Genomic DNA, 19,564 nt, shown 5'->3' on the forward strand with positions numbered 1-19,564 from the left:
TCTGATTGCAATGATTACTTTGCTTTTGAGCATCCTACATAAATACATTAATTTACTGGTAAAGCTAGCAAACAATTACAGTGATCTCTGGCATCCAAGCTATGCTGGATGGATTCTCAGTGACCTCAGGTACAAGTTCTTAGATTCTATTCCCTCTGATCCTCTCTGGCTGTGTGTGTTGGGCTCTTGAACTCACCTGCATGGGAGCTCAGAGAGCAAATTTTCCCTTTGCAAGTCACAATTCCTCCTTGGATAGTTGATGATGGAGATCAAACTCTATCTGCTGATAAAAGAGTAGGAGGGCATCAAGCATTGGTCTCCAGCCAGACGTAGGACTCCGAAATCAACAACGTGATCTGTCCAACCAAAACGCACATGCTGAGGTTTTACATCGGAAAAGGGATTTACAGCTCCCCACCTCTCATTGGGCACATTTCTGTCTTGGTGCTCCAACCTTTAAGTGCATGATTTCTCCTGGGATCTGGAAAGAATGGAAATATTTCTGGGTGAATCTCTGTTCCTAGGAGACTACATTGTATGTCAGGTGAATTCAGTTTTTATTACTTTTTATCCATTAATTTTCCTGTTTCTAGAGCTCTAAACTTCCCAGCACTTGATCATAACTCTGAGTTAAAGTTTTCTCCAAAGTCTAACACTGAGGAATTCATCTGACTCATTCCTTTAGGTCTTCAAAGCATTCAATTGTGGTGGGGACACAACCCCTGATATCTCTAGAAAATTACTATTTCCTTCTTCAAGAACGAGGAGACATTTGTTCCTTTACAATAAAATCCTGGTTACTGCACTCCTTGGCTTCCTGATAGTTAAGCCCAAACAATTAGAAATTTCACAGTTAGATCACAAGTTAAGAATTGGCATTCAGTCCCTCATTATGAAGTGTTTATTAATTATAAGAGGTATATTTACATTTCATGCACCACTACCTAGCTTAGCACAACATAGGCAGTGTCACATTTATTTTTGACAAATGTTCACTCTGTGACGCGGTTTTTATGAACTCCAATCTCTATTGTAGAATTGGGCTCAGAGGGATTTATGTTTTGCTCTAACGTATAAAGCCTGTAAGGCGTGGAGGTTTGATTAGAATTATGTCAGGATGCCTTTAATTTTGAAATTCTGGTATGGAGGTTCTCTCTCTCATTTTTTTACATACAAAGATTAATTATGTATTTTCTTTATATTTATTTTTTATTATGATCAGTCAGCCAGCATGTAGTATGTCATTAGTTTTTGATATAGTGTTCAATGATTAATTAGTTGTGTATAACACCCAGTTCTCATCACAACACGTGATTTCCTTAACAGGTATCACCTGGTTACCCTATCCCCCACCTCCTCCTCTCCATAACCCTCAGTTTGTTGCCTGGAGTCCAGAGTCTTTCACAGTTTGTCTTCCTCTCTGATTTCTTCCCATTCAGTTTTCCCTCCCTTCCCCTGTGGTCCTCTGCTCTATTTCTTATGTTCGACATATGAGTGAAACTATATGATAATTTTCGTTCTCTGCTTCACTTATTTCACTTTGCATAAGCCCCTCCAGTTCTATCCATGATGATGCAAAGGGTGGGTATTCATCCTTTTTGATGGCTGAGTAATATTCCATTGTATACATGAACCACATCTTCTTTTTATTTTCTTTTTAATGATTTTTTTATTATATTATGTTAGTCACCATACAGTACATCCCCAGTTTCCGATGTAAGGTTCGATGATTCATTAGTTCTGTATAACACCCAGTGCACCATGCAATACGTGCCCTCCTTACTACCCATCACCGGTCTATCCCATTCCCCCACCCCCCTCCCCTCTGAGGTCCTCAGTTTGTTTCTCCTAGTCCATAGTCTCTCATGTTTCATTCCCCCTTCTGATTACCCCCCCTTTATTTATCCCTTTCTTCCCCTACTGATCATCCTAGTTCTTATGTTCCATAGATGAGAGAAATCATATGATAGTTGTCTTTCTCTGCTTGACTTATTTCACTTAGCATTATCTCCTCCAGTGCCGTCCATGTTGTAGCAAATGTTGAGAACTCATTCTTTCTGATAGCTGAGTAATATTCCATTGTATATATGGACCACAACTTCTTAATCCATTCGTCTGTTGAAGGGCATCTCGGCTCCTTCCACGATTTAGCTATTGTGGACATTGCTGCTATGAACATTGGGGTGCATATGGCCCTTCTCTTCACTACGTCTGTATCTTTGGGGTAAACACCCAGTAGTGCAATGGCTGGATCATAGGGTAGCTCAATTTTTAACTTTTGAAGGGACCTCCACACTGTTTTCCAGAGTGGCTGTACCAACTTGCACTCCCACCAACAATGGAGGAGGGATCCCCTTTCTCCACATCCTCTCCAACAATTGTTGCTTCTTGCCTTGTCTATTTTTGCCATTCTAACTGGTGTAAGGTGGTATCTCAGTGTGGTTTTGATTTGAATTTCCTTGATGGCTAATGATTTTGAACATTTTTTCATGTGTCTGTTAGCCATTGTGTCTTCATTGGAAAGGTGTCTGTTCATATCTTCTGCCCATTTTTTGATTTGTTTATTTGTTTCTCGTGTATTGAGTTTGAGAAGTTCTTTGTAGATCTTGGATACCAGTCCTTTATCTGTAGTGTCATTTGCAAATATATTCTCTCATTCCGTGGGCTGCCTCTTAGTTTTTCTGACTGTGTCCTTGGCTCTGCAGAAACTTTTAATCTTGATGAAGTCCCATAAATTCATTTTATCTTTTGTTTCTCTTGCGTTTGGGGATGTGTCATGAAAACGGTTGCTTTGGCCGATGTCGTAGAGGTTGTTGCCTATGTTCTCCTCTAGAATTTTGATGGATTCCTGTCTCACATCGAGGTCTTTCATCCATTTGGAGTTTATTTTGTGTATGGTGTGAGAGAGTGGTCAAGTTTCATTCTTTTGCATGTAGCTGTCCAATTTTCCCAGCACCATTTATTGAAGAGACTGTCTTTTTCCCACCGGATGTTTTTTCCTGCTTTATCCAATATTAGTTGCCCAAAGAGCCGAGGGTCCATTTCTGAGCTCTCTATTCTGTTCCATTGGTCTATGTGTCTGTTTTTGTGCCAGTACCATGCTGTCTTTGTGATCACAGCTTTGTAGTACAGCTCGAAATCTGGCATTGTGATGCCCCCAGCTTCGTTTTTCCTTTTCAACAGTTCCTTGGAGATTCGGGGCCTTTTCTGTTTCCATACAAATTTAAGGACTATTTGTTCCAGTTCTTTGAAAAATGTCCTCAGTATTTTGATTGGGATAGCATTGAAAGTGTAGATTGCTCTGGGTAGCATGGACATTTTAACTATGTTAATTCTTCCGATCCATGAGCACGGAATATCTTTCCATCTTTTTATGTCTTCCTCAATGTCTTTCAAGAGTGATTTATAGTTTCTAGAATATAGGTCCTTTACGTCTCTGGTTAATTCCAAGGTAACGTATGGTTTTTGTTGCTATTGTAAATGGGATGGATTCCCTAATTTCTCTTTCTTCGGTCTCGTTATTTGTGTACAGAAATGCAACTAATTTCTGAGCATTGATTTTGTATCCCACCACGTTACTGAATTGCTCTATAACTTCTAATAGTTTTGGAGTGGCTTCTTTTGGGTTTTCCATATAGAGTATCATGTTATCTGCGAAGAGAGACATTTTGCCTTCTCTTTGCCAATCTGAATACCTCTGATCCCTTTTTGTCCTCTGATTGCTGTTGCAAGGAATTCTAGTACTATGTTGAATAATAGTGGCGAGATTGGGCATCCTTGTGGAGTTCCTGATCTTAAGGGAAAGGCTTCCAGCTTTTCCCCACTGAGAATAATATTTGCAGTAGGCTTTTCATAGATGGCTTTTATGAGATTGAGAAATGTACCTTCTATTCCTACACTCTGAAGGGTTTTAATCAGGAAACGATGCTGTATTTTGTCAAATGCTTTTTCGGCATTGATTGAGAGGATCATATGGTTCCTGAGTCTTTTCTTGTTGATATGATGTATTACGCTGACTGATTTGTGAATATTGAACCACGCTTGTATCCCAGGTATGAATTCCACTTGACATTGATCGATAATCCTTTTAATGTACTGTTGGATTCTATTAGCAAGTATCTTGTTGAGGATTTTGGCGTCCATATTCATTGGGGAAATCGGTCTGTAATTCTCCTTTTAGAGGGGGTCTTTGCCTGGTTTAGGGATCAAGGTAATATTGGCCTCATAGAATGAGTTTGTTAGCTTTCCTTCTGTTTCTATTTTTTGAAATAGCTTTAGGAGAATAGGTATTATTTCTTCTTTGAATGTTTGGTAGAATTCCCCAGGAAAACCGTCCGGGCCTGGAGTTTTGTTATTTGGAAGGTTGTTTATCACTGACTCAATTTCTTCATAATTAATTGGCCTGTTTAAGAAATCAATTTCTTCCTGTTTCAATCTTGGTAGTTTATAGGTTTCCAGGAAGGATTCCATCTCTTCCAGATTGCTTAGTTTATTGGCATATAGCTGTTGATAAAAATTTCTAATAATCCTTCCAATTTCAATGGTGTTCGTCATGAACTCTCCTTTTTCATTCATAATTTTAATAACTGGGTCCTTCCTCTTTTCTTTTGGATAAGTGTTGCCCGTGGTCTGTCAATTTTATTGATTCACTCAAAGAACCAGCTTCTAGTTCTGTTGATCTGCTCTACTGTACTTCTGGTTTCTGCCTGAGTGATTTCAGCTCTAATTTTGGTCAACTGCGTGTTGCTGTTCCAGCTTCTTGAGGTGAGAATATAAAGCTGCATTTTAGATTTTTCTATTCTTTTGAGTGCGGCTTGGATGGCTGTGTATTTCCCACTTAGGACTGCCTTTGCAGTATCCCATAGGTTTTGGACTGTTGCATTTTCATTCTCATTGGTCTCCCTAAATTGTTTAATTTGATTTTTGATTTCCTGGTTTATCAAGTCATTCCTGAGCAGGGTAGTTCTTAGTCTCCAAGTGTTTGAGTTTCTTCCAAATTTTTCCTTGTGGTTGAGTTCCAATTTCAGAGCGTTGTGGTCTGAGAATATGCAGGGGATAATTTCAATCTTTTGGTATTGGTTTAGACCTGTTTTGTGTCCCAGAACATGGTCTATTCTTGAGAATGTTCCATGGGCATTAATATAGAATGAGTATTCTTTGGTTCTGGGGTGTAGTGTTCTATATATATCTATGAGGTCCAACTCGTTGAGTATGGCATTCAAAGCCTTTGATTCCTTGCTTAGTTTTTGCCAGGGTGTTCTGTCTATTTCTGAGAGTGGAGTGTTGAGGTCCCCTACTATTAATGTATTTTTATTTGTATATCTCTTTATTCTGGTTAAGAGTTGGCTTGTGTATCTTGCTGCTCCCCTTTTGGGGGCATATATATTTATAATTGTCATATCCACTTGTTGAATACTTCCCTTAAGAATAATATAGTGCCCTTCTGCATCTCTAACTATAGTCTGTAGTTTAAAATCCAATTTATCTGGTATGAGAATTGTTACCCCAGCTTTCTTTTGAGGTCCATTTGCGTGAAAGATGGTACTCCATCCCCTTACTCTCAGTCTGAATGCATCTTTGGGTTCAAAATGAGTCTCTTGTAGACAGCAAATGGATGGCTCATTTCTTTTTATCCAATCTGCAACCCTGTGGCGCTTTATGGGAGCATTTATGCCATTCACATTAAGACTGAGTACTGAGAGATATGATTTTAATGATGCCATGTTGTCAGTAAAGTCTTTGTTTGTATTGGCTGTGACTTTCTGTTCTGTATCACTCTTGGGGCCTTTTACTTTTATAGAACTCCCCGTAATATCTCCTGTAGGGCTGGTTTCATGGTTACAAAATTGGTTAGTGACTGGCGATTCTGAAATGTCTTTATTTCTCCATCAATTCTGAATGACAGCCTTGCTGGATAAAGGATCCTTGGCTGCATGTTTTTCTCTGAAAGAGCTTTAAATATGCTCCCCCAACCCTTTCTCTCATTCCAGGTCTGTGTAGACAGGTCTGACGTAATTCTGATGTCTTTGCCTTGGCTCGTGAGAAATGTCTTTGCCCTGGCCACTTTCAATACTGTATCCTTGGATCTAATATTTGCGAATTGCATTATGACGTGACGTGGTGTAGCTTTGTCGTGGTTGAGATTGGGAGGGGTCCTCTCTGCCTCTTGGACATGGATGTTTGTTTCCCTCTCTAGATTAGGGAAGTTTTCAGCTACAATTTGTTCAAATATCTCTCCTAGACCTCTGTTTTTCTCCACCCCCTCGGGGATGCTGATGATTCTAACATTTGATTGGTTCAATGAGTCAGTAATCTCCCGTAACCTACATTCGTGGGCGTGGATTTTTTTTAAGAGCAGCTTCTATTTTCATTTTTTCCTCTATTAACCCATCCTCCAATTCACTAACCCGTTCCTCTGCTTCTGTGACCCTGGCCTTCAGAGCCTCTAGTTTTGCCTGCATTTGGCTCATAGAATTTTTAATTTCTGTCAGATTCACTCTCATTTCTTTCCTTAGGGATTCTATATTCTCAGTAACCTTTTCGTTAATAGTTTTTTCAATTCTACTCATCATTTTGACCACCATTACTCAGAATTCCATTTCTGATACTTTGGTTACATCCATATCCATTATTTCTGTGGCAGAAGCCACAGACTCACTGTCTTTTCTTTGCTGGGGGGGGGGGGCTTCTCCTTCTTGTCATTCTGATGAGGAGAGGTTGCGGGGTTGTCCAGAGCCCAGATTATTGACTGGGTCCCAGGCCGTGCCCCTTGTTTTATAGGGATCTTAGAGATGTGGGCTTCTTCTTTAAAGATTTTATTTATTTATTTATGTGGCAGCCAACCAGCGAGAGAGGGAACAGAAGCAGGGGAGTGCGAGAGGAAGAAGCAGGCTCCCAGTGGAGGAGCCCGCTGAGGGACTCCTTTCCGGACACCGGGATCAAGCCCTAAGCCGAAGACAGGCGCTCAATGACTGCGCCACCCAGGCGCCCGGGTTGTGGGCTTCTTGATTTTTCAGCCTGCCTTCTGTGTTCTGGGGGAGGGGCCTGCCGCGCCGATACTCAGGCCACCGTGTTTGGGTAGAGTTTCCATGTCCCCTGCAAGGGGGAATGGGGATGGGCACGCTCTGAGCCGGTATTTCCAGGCTTTTGTTCTCTTGCGGCTTTCCCTGGAGTTTTGCTGTGCCTCTTCTGAGAGTCAGAGCAGCAAGGGCGAATTTCAGCCTCTGTCACAGAACAGAGGGTTGAGGCCCGTTCTGTACTAATGTTCTGGCCACTTTAACTCTGTTACTGTTGGTGCTGCTCAACCCTGGAGCGTCCCGGGATGTGTGCCCCACACCCGGCATCCCAGCCCTCACTTCCAGGGCCGGTGTGTCTCTGTCTTTTGTGTTTCTAACACTGCCAGCTGCCAGCCGCCCTGCACGCACTCTGGAAGCTCCCATTCTCAGTCTGGATCCGGTGAGCACACCGGGATTCAGGTGTTCCGCGAGATGCCTGGTGGCGCGCGCACCCGGCTCACAGTCTCAGTCTGCTGTTGTGCGGGTGCCGTCCGCGAGCCCCACCCGCTCTCCCATGCAAGTGGCTACCGCTTCCCAGCACCCGAACACGGCAGCTCCCTGCCCCTTATGTTTATCTTCCGATATCTGTGCGCTGTTTCATGGCTCCCCGCTTCATACCTCAATACTCAGCGTTGGAGATGTTCATTTGTAGAGATCCAGATGCATCTTCCTGCGTCTCAGGCTGGTTCTGTGGTTGTTTAGGCTGATCTGGTACCTATCCAGCTCGACTCGGGGGACCGGCTGAAAAATGTGTCTCCTACTCCTCTGCCATCTTAACTCCTTGAACCACATCTTCTTTATCCATTCATATGTTGAGGGACATCTAAGCTACTTTCATAATTTGGCTATTGTGGACATTGCTGTTATGAACACTGGGGTCCAAGTTCCCCTTCTTTTCACTACCTCTGTATCTATGGGGTAATTCCTAGTAGTTCAATTGCTGGGTCATAGGGTAGCTCTATTTTTAACTTCTTGAGGAACCTCCATACTGTTTTCCAAAGTGGCTGTACCAGCTTGCATTCCCACCAAGAGTGTCAGAGGATTCCCCTTTTCCACGTCCTCACAAACACTTGTTTCCTGTCTTGTTAATTTTAGCCATTTATACTGGTGTAAGGTGGTATCTCACTGTGGTTTTGATTTGTATTTCCCTGATGGCTAGTGATGTTGTAAATTTTTTTTTTCATGTGCCTGTTAGCCATTTGTATGTCGTCTGTGGAGAAGTGTCTGTTCACATCTTTTGCCCATTTCTTGACTGGATTCTTTGGGTTTTTTTGGGGTATTGAGTTTGATAAGTTCTTTACAGATCTTGGATACAAGCCCTTTATCTGAAATGTCATTTGCAAATATCTTCTCACATCCTGTGGATTGCCCCTTAGTTTTGTTGACTCTTTCCTTTGCTACGCTAAAGCTTTTTATCTTGATGACGTCTCAATAGTTCATTTTTGCTTTTATTCCCCTTGTCTTCAGAGATGTATTTTGGAAGAAGTTGCTGTGGCCATTGTCAAATAGGTTACTGCCTATGTTCTCTAGGATTTTGATAGATTCCTGTCTCACAATGAGGTCTTTCATCCATTTTGAGTTTATCTTTGTGTATGGTGTAAGAGAATGGTCTAGTTTCATTCTTCTGCATGTGGTCGTCCAGTTTTCCCAGCACCATTTATTGAGGAGACTGTCTTTTTTTTTTCAATTGATGCAAATAAAGCATTTGACAAAATACAGCATCAGTTCCTGATTAAAACACTTCAAAGTATGGGCATAGAGGTACCATACCTCATATCATAAAAATCATGTACGAAAAGCCCAGAATGAATATCATTCTCAATGGGGAAAAACTTTTCCCGTAACATCAGGAACAAGACATAGATGAACATTCCCATCATTATTGCTCATCATAGTACTAGAGGTCCTAGCTACCACAATCAGACAATAAAAGGAAATAAAAGGCATTCAGACTGTCAAAGAAGAAGTCAAATTCTCTCTGTTCACAGATGCCATGATACTTTATGTGGAAAACCTGAAAGACTCAAGCCCAAGTTATTACAACTCATACAAGAATTCAGCAATGTGGCAGGATACAAAATCAATACACAGAAAGAAGTTGCTTTTCTATACACTAACAATGTTACCAAAGAAAAAGAAATTAAGGAATTGATCCCATTTACAATGACACCAAAAACCATAAAATACCTAGGAATAAACCTAACAAAAGAGGTAAAGGGTCTCTACTCTAGAAACTACAGAACACTGATGAAAGAAATGGAGGAAGACACAAAGGGATGAAAACACATTCCATGCTTATGGATTGCAATAATAAACATTGTTAAAATGTCTATGTACCCTTAGAAAGTTAAAAATAGAGGTACCTTATGATCCAGCAATTGCACTACTGGCTATTTACCCCAAAGATACAGACGTAGTGAAAGAGAAGGACCATATGCACCCCAATGGACATAGCAGCATTGTCCACAAGAGCTAAGTTGTGGAAAGAGCTGAGATGACCTTCAACAGATGAATGGATTAAGAAGATGTGGTCCATATATACAATGGAATATTACTCAGTCATCAGAAAGAACCATTACCCAACATTTGCAGCAACAGGAACAGGACTGGAGGAGATTATACTAAGTGAAATAAATCAAGCAGGAAAGACAATTATCATATAGTTTCACTCATTTATGGAACATAAGAAATAGCAGGAAGATTGGTAGGAGAAGGAAGGGAAGAATGAAGGTGGGTAAACAGAAGGAGGAATGGACCACGAGAGACTATGGACTCTGGGAAACAAACTGAGGGCTTCAGAGGGGAGGGAGGTGGACGATTGGGATAGGCTGGTGGTGGGTATTAAGGAAGGCACATATTGCATGGAGCACTGGGTATTATATGCAAATAATGAATCATGGAATACTACATCAAAAAAACTAAGGATGACAGTATGGTGACTAACATAACATAATAAAAATTATTAGGAAAAATTAATAAAATAAAATAAAATATTTAATTAAAAAAATGTCTATGCTGCCCAGAGCAATTTACTCTTTCAATGCAATCCTTATGAAAATACCAAGGAAATTTTTCACAGAGCTGGAAGGAACAATCCTAACATTTGCATGGAACCAGAAAAGACCCAAATTGCCAGGGGAATGTTGAAAAAGAAAACCAATCCAAGGCATCCCAATGCCTGGCTTCAAGGTCTATTACAAAGCTATGATCATCAAGACAGCAAGGTACTGGCACAGAAACAGGCACATAGACCAATGGGACAGAATAGAGGCCCCAGAAATGGTTCCTCAACTCTAGGGTCAACTAATCTTTGACAAAGTGGGAAAGAACAACCAATGGTATGGTGGCTCTGAACGGAGGATATTTTGCCATGTCTAAAGGGCTGCTGCCAAACACCTGTAATTCACAGGCCAGCACCCAGCAAAAGGAATTATCTAGCCCCAGTGCAAAAAGTGAGAAGGTGAGAAACAGGATTCTAGACCAGGTCTTCTCTGCCTCCATTGTGCATACAAATCACCAAAGTTTGCAGTTAAAATGCAAATTCTGACTCTTCAGGTCTCCAGTAGGCCCAGAGACTCTGCATTTTAAACAAGATTTTATCTATCTATATATCTATCATCTATATCTATCATCTATCTATTGAGAATTGGGGAAGGGGCAGAGGAAGAGGGAAAGAGAGAATGTCAAGCAGACTCTGAGTTGAGCATGGAACTTGACATGGGGCTCAATCTCATGATCCTGAGATCATGATCTGAGACAAATCCAAGAGTGGACACTTACCTGACTGAGCACCACCACCCCAGGCACCAATAGAGACTCTGCATTTTTAGTCAGCTCCCAGGTGGTGTTGATTCTTCAGGTCCTGGTCTTGGAGCACAGTTTGAGAACAACGCTGTGGTCCTGTGTTAGAGTCACTTGTAAGTAGTTTTAGGTTTTTTCCACCAGGAATCTTCCTTGCACATAATTTTGAAAGAAATGTTTTTCACTCACTCTTTGGGTGGGGAAAAAAGTCTGTGCTCAATTTTTTAAGTAGAAGGGCTCTTGGGGGATATCAAATAATACATACTGAGGATATTTTATGGTAGGCACAGGAAGGGCCTCCACAAGATGTCATCCTGGAGAACACTTGAAAATGTTAGCTTACTTAGCAGGGTAATTAAGATAGTAGATGGACTAAAGCTACTAGTCATTATCCTACAATAAGAAGATAAGCCTGGATTATCCATGTTGGACTAGTACTAAGAAGAGTGAGGAAGAAGAATGGAGTCAGAGAGACATTTGAAACTACTATTGTACTGGTTTTGCAGGTGGAGGAAAGGCCATGAGCCAAGGAATGTGGGGGCCACTGAACACTGGAGCAGGAAAGGGGATGTTCTCCCCAGAGCATTCAGAAGGATCAAGGCCCACAGACATCATTATTGTAGCCCATGAAACCCCTTTCATGCTTCTGATCCCAGAACTTTCAGAGAATTACTTGTTTTGAGACACTGGTGTGAATATTTGTTACAATAGTGAAAGGAATCTATCCCATATTTCTGCCACTGTACAGGACAGCCCCAACAGCATTAAGGTCTGTAACAAGAAATGTGAGACACTCATGATCCAGGACACCAGAACCAACAGTGCACAGAACTGGTGGTTCATGATGACTGTGTAGTGCAGGGAATGACAGATGGCCACAAACCTGTCATAGGCCATCTTGGACAGGAGAAAGTTGTCCAGCCCTGAAAATGTTATGAAAATGTACATCTGGGTGATGCAGTCTGCATTGGTTATGACTTTGCTCTGAGTCTGGATGTTCCACAGCATCTTGGGGACAGTGGTAGAGGTGAAACAGCTATCTGCAAAGGACAGGTTGGCAAGGAAGAAGTACATGGGGTGTGGAGGTGGGAGTCTGAGCCGATGGACAGAATGAGGAGCAGGTTTCCAAACACAGTGATCAGGTACATGGAGAGGAAAAGCCCAAATCTGATGTCCTTCTGGTCCCTCTGAAAATCCCATAAGTAGGAATTATGACATCCATGTATCATTGTCTGATCGCACGTGGTTGCATTGACTATCAGCAAAGAGAAAAAGACATCATTAATTTTTCATGAAAAGCATTGCTCACATGGTTCAAATACAACAATTTATATTTCATAGTCAATAAATTAATTTCAGTATTTTGTGTAGGGATTGTTCCCCTTGAAGAGATTCCCTCCCATCCCATCTCTGATTAGGCATTGGGTCTCATTCCCCGCCTTCCCCCACACAGGTCCTGCATTCTACTGTTTTATTAAAAATATCTTTTGTGCATTTGAGGAATATGACTGAGTGTCAAACATGTCCAGGCAAAGTCTAGGCAATGAGTACAGGATCCTGAAAACCAAAACCCAATGTAATCCAATAGTGGAGAGAGAGCAGTAACAAACAAAATAATAATAATACATTAGCAGTTGACAAGTGCTATGAAGAAAACAAGAGTATATATCAAGGAGAGAGCAGATATGAGTGTTATTTTGTAATTGTATTTCAGACAAGACCAGGAAACAGGGTGGCATTTGAACAGAGGCCCCAGGGAAGTGAGGGCAAGATCTGCAGTCATGTCTGGGGAAGTGTGTGCTGGCAGAGGGAATGGCATCTGCAGAGGCCCTGAGGATTTGACTACTTTGAGCTGTTGAGTCCAGAAAAGGAAGCAAGTGTGGGAAGGGGAATAAGCAGGAGAGTGATGAGAGATAGTGTCAGGCAATTTCAAAGAAGTAGTGGCCTCTCTGCTGATTCAACTTCAAGAACAAAGGAGTCACTCACCCATGCTATATACTTCTTGTATTTTGTAATCTACTTGCAAAGGTATCCTGTAAATGGAAATAGAGCCCCTCCTGAGTACCGTCTGGCGATGGAGTTCTGGCCTCTGTATTATACGAATCACCTAGAAATATATTACACTATGTGCCCTTGTTCTGAAGACTGTTCTCATTCCACGAGGCACACACACACAGACATATATACACAGACACACATAGACACACACACACACACACACACACACACACACAGACACATACACTTGCACACACCCCACATCATTGCTCCCTGGACTGTATTCTTACCATGAGTCCCCACCCATGGTCCAAGGATGAACCTGGAGTGGCAGTAACTCAGGCTGTCCAGATCACTGATCATTCCCCTAAACAATGTAAAATGCTACCTGACATTCCGATCAGCAAGCTTCGCATGGACAGACATATGTTACCTATATAAAATTTAAAACTTTTTATGGACAATATATCCAACCAAAAGTCAATAAATAAATAATGTTAACTGCATTTGAAATACCACTAGAGGAAGAATAGGCATAGAGTTCATGGACATATAGTAATAATAGGCAGCTAACAATGAACCTGGGGGTCAAGTATATAAATATTTGCTCAAATTTAGTAATGGTTTAAGAAAACAACAAGAAATCTATTGCACACTCATCAGCCTGTGAGACAATGTAAAGATCTCCAGCACTGATTTGGTTGGAATTTTTAAACAGGTAGCAAAAGAAGTTCCTCTAATTTTGCTTGCAGAAATGCGAACTGTTACATTGTTGGGAAAACAACCTAAAGACAGCTATTAATATGAAAATACACATTTTTTTCATCTTAGCAATTCTCAAAAGTGATAGTATTGACATTCTGGTCCATACTGTTCTCTGTGGTGTCCTGTGTCCTGGGCTTTGTAGGATGTTTAGAGTGTCCCTGGCCTCCCCTGACACCTCCCATGTGACTCCAAATACCTCAGGACCACCCTGGGGAATGATATTTCCTCCAGTGGAGAACCAGATTTTTAACATAATGATCTCCGGATATTTTTGTAGAATTGTTATAATATCAATGTATTGAGAAAAATGGAAAAAGGTTTCAAATGTGGTTAGGACAGCCACACAGGGAAATACTATGCAGAACCTGAAATAAAGAATCAGCACTTCTCTAGTAGAGTGGAGGCAAGTCCATGAGATATTATCGAGAAAGAAGGAAGAAAGTACACAGGTAGGAAAGAAGACTGCCCCGAACCTTAAAGAGCATTTATGATGAGCACAGGATACCACTCATCCATTTGTATGGTGTAGAATGTGTATTTGTGCATCATCTAGGAAGAGAAGTTTTAAAGACCCTAAGAACATAAGGAATAAAGATGGTCAGGAGGAATGAAATTAGGTCAAGTGTAGTGTTTACAAAACAACTGTGTGAAAGAAAATTAAATGAGAATCTAAAACTAATATATATAAAGACATAAAATAGCAATTCAGTACTATCAAGATGGGTCACTAATTCCGGATTAAATGTCCAAAGACTTGGAATAAAAAGAATATGAGAGAATGACCTTTACAACCGGGGAGCAGGCACTCTGTAAGTGGTAATTTCATCTTACATAAAGAAATATGGAATCAAATATACTTATGAAGGTAAAGGCAATCTTGAGTCAAATGGAAAGAAGAGAGGATGGTCAAAGATGATGGGACTGTTAGAAATGGATCTCATCACACAGAGACAAAAGGACCCCTGGGGAATGACAGAGATGCAGAAACAAGTGGGAAATATGTATTGAGGTCATTTATTAGCACTCAATGTACAAATGCCATTTATTTTCATTTTTGTTTATTGCAAGGACTGACAAATGAAGAATATTAGAGACAGCTCAATGTTTCCGGACGGATAATATAAAAAAGCAATATAGAGAACACCATACAACCGAGGGACAGATTTGAGCCCACACTACTAATGAGCACAATTCCCCACATGCACGTCTATACATACACACTGGAACTCAATGCAAACAGCAATGTTGGTAAAACAGACACAAAACCCTCCTCTAATTCCTTGTTTGAAAGAACGCAATCCACAACAGGAATAAAAAAAAAAAAACCCTGACTCCACTGTACAAATGGAAAGACCTGGTAGAGACAGTGTACAATACAGAAAACCAAGGAATAACTAATCCATAAATATATTCAGCTCCCCGGGTAATGAAATCATTGCAAAGAAAAGCTCCTTCATATAGTTTTCATTCTCAGATCATTGTTTTCATGTGAATACCCAGAGTACATGGGACCCTGTGCAAATGTATGTCTCATGAATTACTGTTGCAAGGTCTTATCTCCAAGCAACAAATCGGTCTAGGTCTTTCTCATCAGTATGGAAACAGAGTCCAATATGCCCCAATTTAAAGACAAAAAAGAAATGCCCTGACTTCACTGGACATCCTTCCATCCCCAATATTCCTACTTCGTTTAATTGCAAAACTCACTGGTTTGTTCTACTTTTACTGGCAGTAGTTTGTGCCTCCCATCCCTTCGCTTCATTGTCAGCAATTACCCATGTGCTGCTGAGCTCAAAGTTCACTTCTTTCTTTAACATCATCAGTGACTCCATTAATGAGCTCACCAGGCAAGGAAATGACCATAGAGATCTCTAGGTTCTGGGCTAGGTTGTTGGCTGCCTGGTGACCTCAGGTCAGTGTGCCTGGTTTGAATTGTGTCTGACCCTTTCTTGCAGGACCTGCTGGGCTCTGGGAATCACCTTCATGGGAACCCAGGGGATGGGGTCTCCATCTGGCAGTCTGAATTCCTCCTGGGTGGAGATATTGGTGACTAAAGTCTGTCCCCACACAAGACTGCAGGAAGGAGGCTACCGTCAGTCTCCCAGCCAAGCTTAGGACTCCAGAAGCAACACCCAGGTCCCATCCAGCCCAAGGTGGCACAGGCAGAGGGACTGCCAAACAGGAGATATTTAGAGCTTCCTCTGTCTGTTAATTAGGAATGTTTCCCTCCTGCTCCCCCAACCTCTAAGCACATGATTTCCCTGTGGGACACTGGTGTGGACAAAGGAAATGTTTCCTGGAGAGTCCGTGTTCCCAACAGACCAGCTTATAACCAAGTGAATCCAGAGTCAATTACCCTGTCCTCAGGAGCTCTGCTGCTACCAGAGGTAGGACCTTCCAGCACCTTATCCAACCCTGACTTCAACTTTTTCCCAAAGTCTAGGACTGAGCAATCTGTCTGGATTAGATCCCTTGGATCTCCAAAATGTTGGCTTGCAGTGGACACACAGCCCTGCCATCTACAGAATATCACCGTTGTCCTTTTGAACAAGGATAACTAAGTTTTTTGATATAAACCTTGAGCAAGGGATGCCTGGGTGGCTCAGTTGGTTAAGAGTCTGCCTTCAGCTCAGGTCATGCTCCCAGGATTCTGGGATCAAGTCCCACATCAGGCTCCTTGCTCAGGGAGGAGTCTGCCTCTCCCTCTTCTTGCCGCTAGCCTTACTTGTGAGTGTTCTCTCTCTTTCTGACAAATAAAACAAATCTTAAAAAGAAGCAAACAAAAAACTTTGAGCAAGACATACCTCAGCTTCATGAAAGATTTGCCAAATGATAAGGAATTTCATACTTGTAAATTAAGAGCTGTCATTTGGTCCCTTATTGTAAAACATTTTAATTAATTAATTAATTAATTTTATTTAATTTTTAATAATAATATTTTTATTTTATTTTTAGTCACCATACAGTACATCCCCATTTTTCGATGTAAAGTTCCATGATTCATTACTTGCATATAACACCCAGTGCACCATGCAATACGTGCCCTCCTTACTACCCATCACCAGCCTATCCCATTCCCCTACCCTCCTCCCCTATGAAGCTCTCAGTTTGTAAAGCATTTTTTAAATATAAGAAATATATTTAAGTCAAGCAGAGAAAGACAATTATCATATGGTTTCACTCATTTATGGAACATAAGAAGTAGGAAGATCGATAGGAGTAGAAAGGGAAGAAGAAAGGGGGGTTAAACAGAAGGGGGAATGAACCATGAGAGACTATTGACTCTGGGAAATAAACTGAGGTTTTCGGGGGGGGATGGGATAGGCTGGTGATGGGTATTAAGGAGGGCACGTATTGCATGGTGCACCGGGTGTTATATGCAAGTAATGAATCATGGAACCTTACATCAAAAACTAGGGATGTACTGTATGGTGACTAACATAATACAATAAAAAATATTATTATTAAAAAAGAGAAGAAGAAAAAAATATATATTTAGATTTTCTTTGCACTATTTTATGATCTTGGAATAGAAAAGTAAATAGATTCTTCTCTGTAGCTTCCAGAATGAAGCAAGTGTTGCAAACATCTTTTTAGCCCAATGAGAACCATTTCAGACTTCTGACGCCCTGATATGTCAGAACATAAATGTGTTTTAAACACTAATGTAGTCATTTTACATTAGCATTAGGAATCGAATGCAAACATTTATTCAATAAAATTTTGCTCAGGAAACTGAGATTAAGCAATCTTCAGAATTTGTTCTGTCTTATGACAATTGGCCATGTAAAGTCTCCTTCACAAAGAACGCTTTCAGAGCCCTCTTTATGTCTTTGTTCCTCAGGCTGTAGATGAAGGGGTTCAGCATGGGGGTGAACACTGTGTACATCACCGAGGCCACTGCACTTGAGTGGGAGCTCTGGGTAGCAGCAGAGCTCAGGTACACACCGAGCACCGTACAAAAAAATAAGGAGACAACTGAGAGGTGAGACACACAGGTAGAAAATGTTTTATACTTGCCCTGAGCTGAGGATATTCCACGTATGGAGGAAACAATCTTAGAATAAGAATAAAGTATCCCAGCAAAAGGACCCCCATACAGCAGGACAGCTGCAAAATACATCACCAAGTTGTTAAGAAAGGTGTCAGAACAGGCAAGTTGGACCATATTATTGAGTTCACAAAAAAAGTGGGGGATTTCCACCTTTGTGCAGAAGGACAGCCGCAGCATCATTAAACTCTGTAATAAGGAATTCAGGATACACGTGATCCAGGACATCAGAACCAGCAGTCCACAGAGCTGGGGATTCATGATGACTGTGTAGTGCAGGGGGTGACAGATGGCCACAAACCGGTCATAGGCCATCACACTCAGGAGAAAGACGTCCAACACAGCAAATAGTATGAAAAAATAAATCTGAGTAACGCACTCATCATAGGTTATGACTTTGCTCTGTCTGTATATTCATCAGCATCTTGGGGATGGTGGTGGAGGTGGAACAGATGTCTATAAAGGACAGGTTGGCCAGGAAGAAGTACATGGGGGTGTGGAGGTGGGAGTCAGAGCTGATGGCCAGGATGAGGAGCAGGTTTCCAAACACAGTGATCAGGTACATGGAGAGGAAAAGCCCGAATATGAGGGGCTGCAATTATGGTTCTTCTGAAAATCCTAGAAGACGAAACTCTGAAATTCGTGTATCATTGCCCGGTTTCATGTGGTAGAGGTGACTTCAAGGACAGAGTCAAATAGCATGATTAATTTTCATTCACTTGTATTACTCACAGATTTAAAATGCTACTTTTTAAATTTTGTAGTCTGAGTATTATTTTTAATATTTTGTGCATGATTTTGGTCCATTTCAGGGGATCACCTACACCAACATAGTTATGGAATTTTTGTTCCAATCACTTATTTTGTAAAAAGCCATGTATTCCACACTTTTAAATAAAAATTATTCCAAATTCCAGAAATGCAAATTAAGTCCTGGTTAAGTCCTGCCATCATCTAGGGAAGGAGTATAGGATGCTAGAGAAAAAAATTTCCTAACATTGAATGATGGAGAAAGAATACATTAACCAATAAGAAAATAAGTAGCATTTCAGAAGGTGCCAAGTGTTATGAAGAAAAGGAAAATAGGGATAAAGCAGAGAGTGAAAAGGGCATGCTATTTTCATGGATATTTAGGCCAATTTTGTGAACAAGGTGACACTGGAACAGAAATCTCAAGTAAGAGATGGAAACAGATCAAGGATTGTGGGGGAAATGTGTGCCTGGCAGAGGGAATGGCCAGTGCAAAGGCCCCGAGGAAGGTACTTGTTTCCAAGGTTCAAGTCAAAGAAGCAAAGCCAGTGCTGCAAGGGGAATGAGCAGGAGGCAGACTGAGGAGAGACACTGTCAGACATGCTGAGGAGGGAAGTGGCCGATTTGCTACCTCTGAACCCTCAAGGCACAGGGACTTCCTTATCCACACTGCCTCTCCCTCTGTGTTCATTGTGTTGCAAAGGCATCCCAGGAATTGAACCAGATTCTATTCTTAGTGGCCTCTCTTGATTGAGTTCTGGTCCCTGTGTTGTGTCACCTTTTGGTTTATGAGTCCTGGCACCCTGTTGTGGTGACTGCTCCCACTCTACAGTCACCCACATGCAAGACACCATCCTCTCCTGGGTTGTGTTATTCCCCTGTCTTTCTGTCCCCGGCATCTTGATTGTGCCAGGAATGGATCCAACCCACGTAGGTGAGATCAGTGAGCTTTCCCCTGCAAAATGCAGAATTGCCAATTCCTAAGCCTCCCATGGACAAATAATATGTTTAAATATTAACATATATCTAGAAATAAATATAGATATAGATATCCTCAAAATTGAGCAATAGATTAAACAAACACTTCACAAAAGGAAGTGTCCACAGACAACAAAAGTTGGGCATTTTTATATCAAGCATAGAA

General features: G+C 41.2%; 1 protein-coding gene and 1 pseudogene across 1 annotated transcript in view; both read right to left on the bottom strand.

Annotated features, from left to right (window-relative positions):
- The window catches only part of LOC113249130 (olfactory receptor 7A17-like), a 45,346-nt gene extending 33,416 nt beyond the window's left edge, over positions 1–11,930 (bottom strand). The window contains exon 1 of the mRNA XM_057311998.1: positions 11,677–11,930. Within this exon, the coding sequence (XP_057167981.1) occupies positions 11,677–11,930 (254 nt within the window). The remainder of the gene's footprint in view (positions 1–11,676) is intronic.
- A 5,458-nt stretch (positions 11,931–17,388) lies between these two features.
- LOC125283786 (olfactory receptor-like protein OLF4) lies at positions 17,389–18,334 on the bottom strand (annotated as a pseudogene).
- Positions 18,335–19,564: the final 1,230 nt, after the last annotated feature.

Source organism: Ursus arctos, unplaced genomic scaffold (assembly GCF_023065955.2).
Source record: "Ursus arctos isolate Adak ecotype North America unplaced genomic scaffold, UrsArc2.0 scaffold_14, whole genome shotgun sequence".
In the NCBI taxonomy this organism is placed as follows: domain Eukaryota; kingdom Metazoa; phylum Chordata; class Mammalia; order Carnivora; family Ursidae; genus Ursus; species Ursus arctos.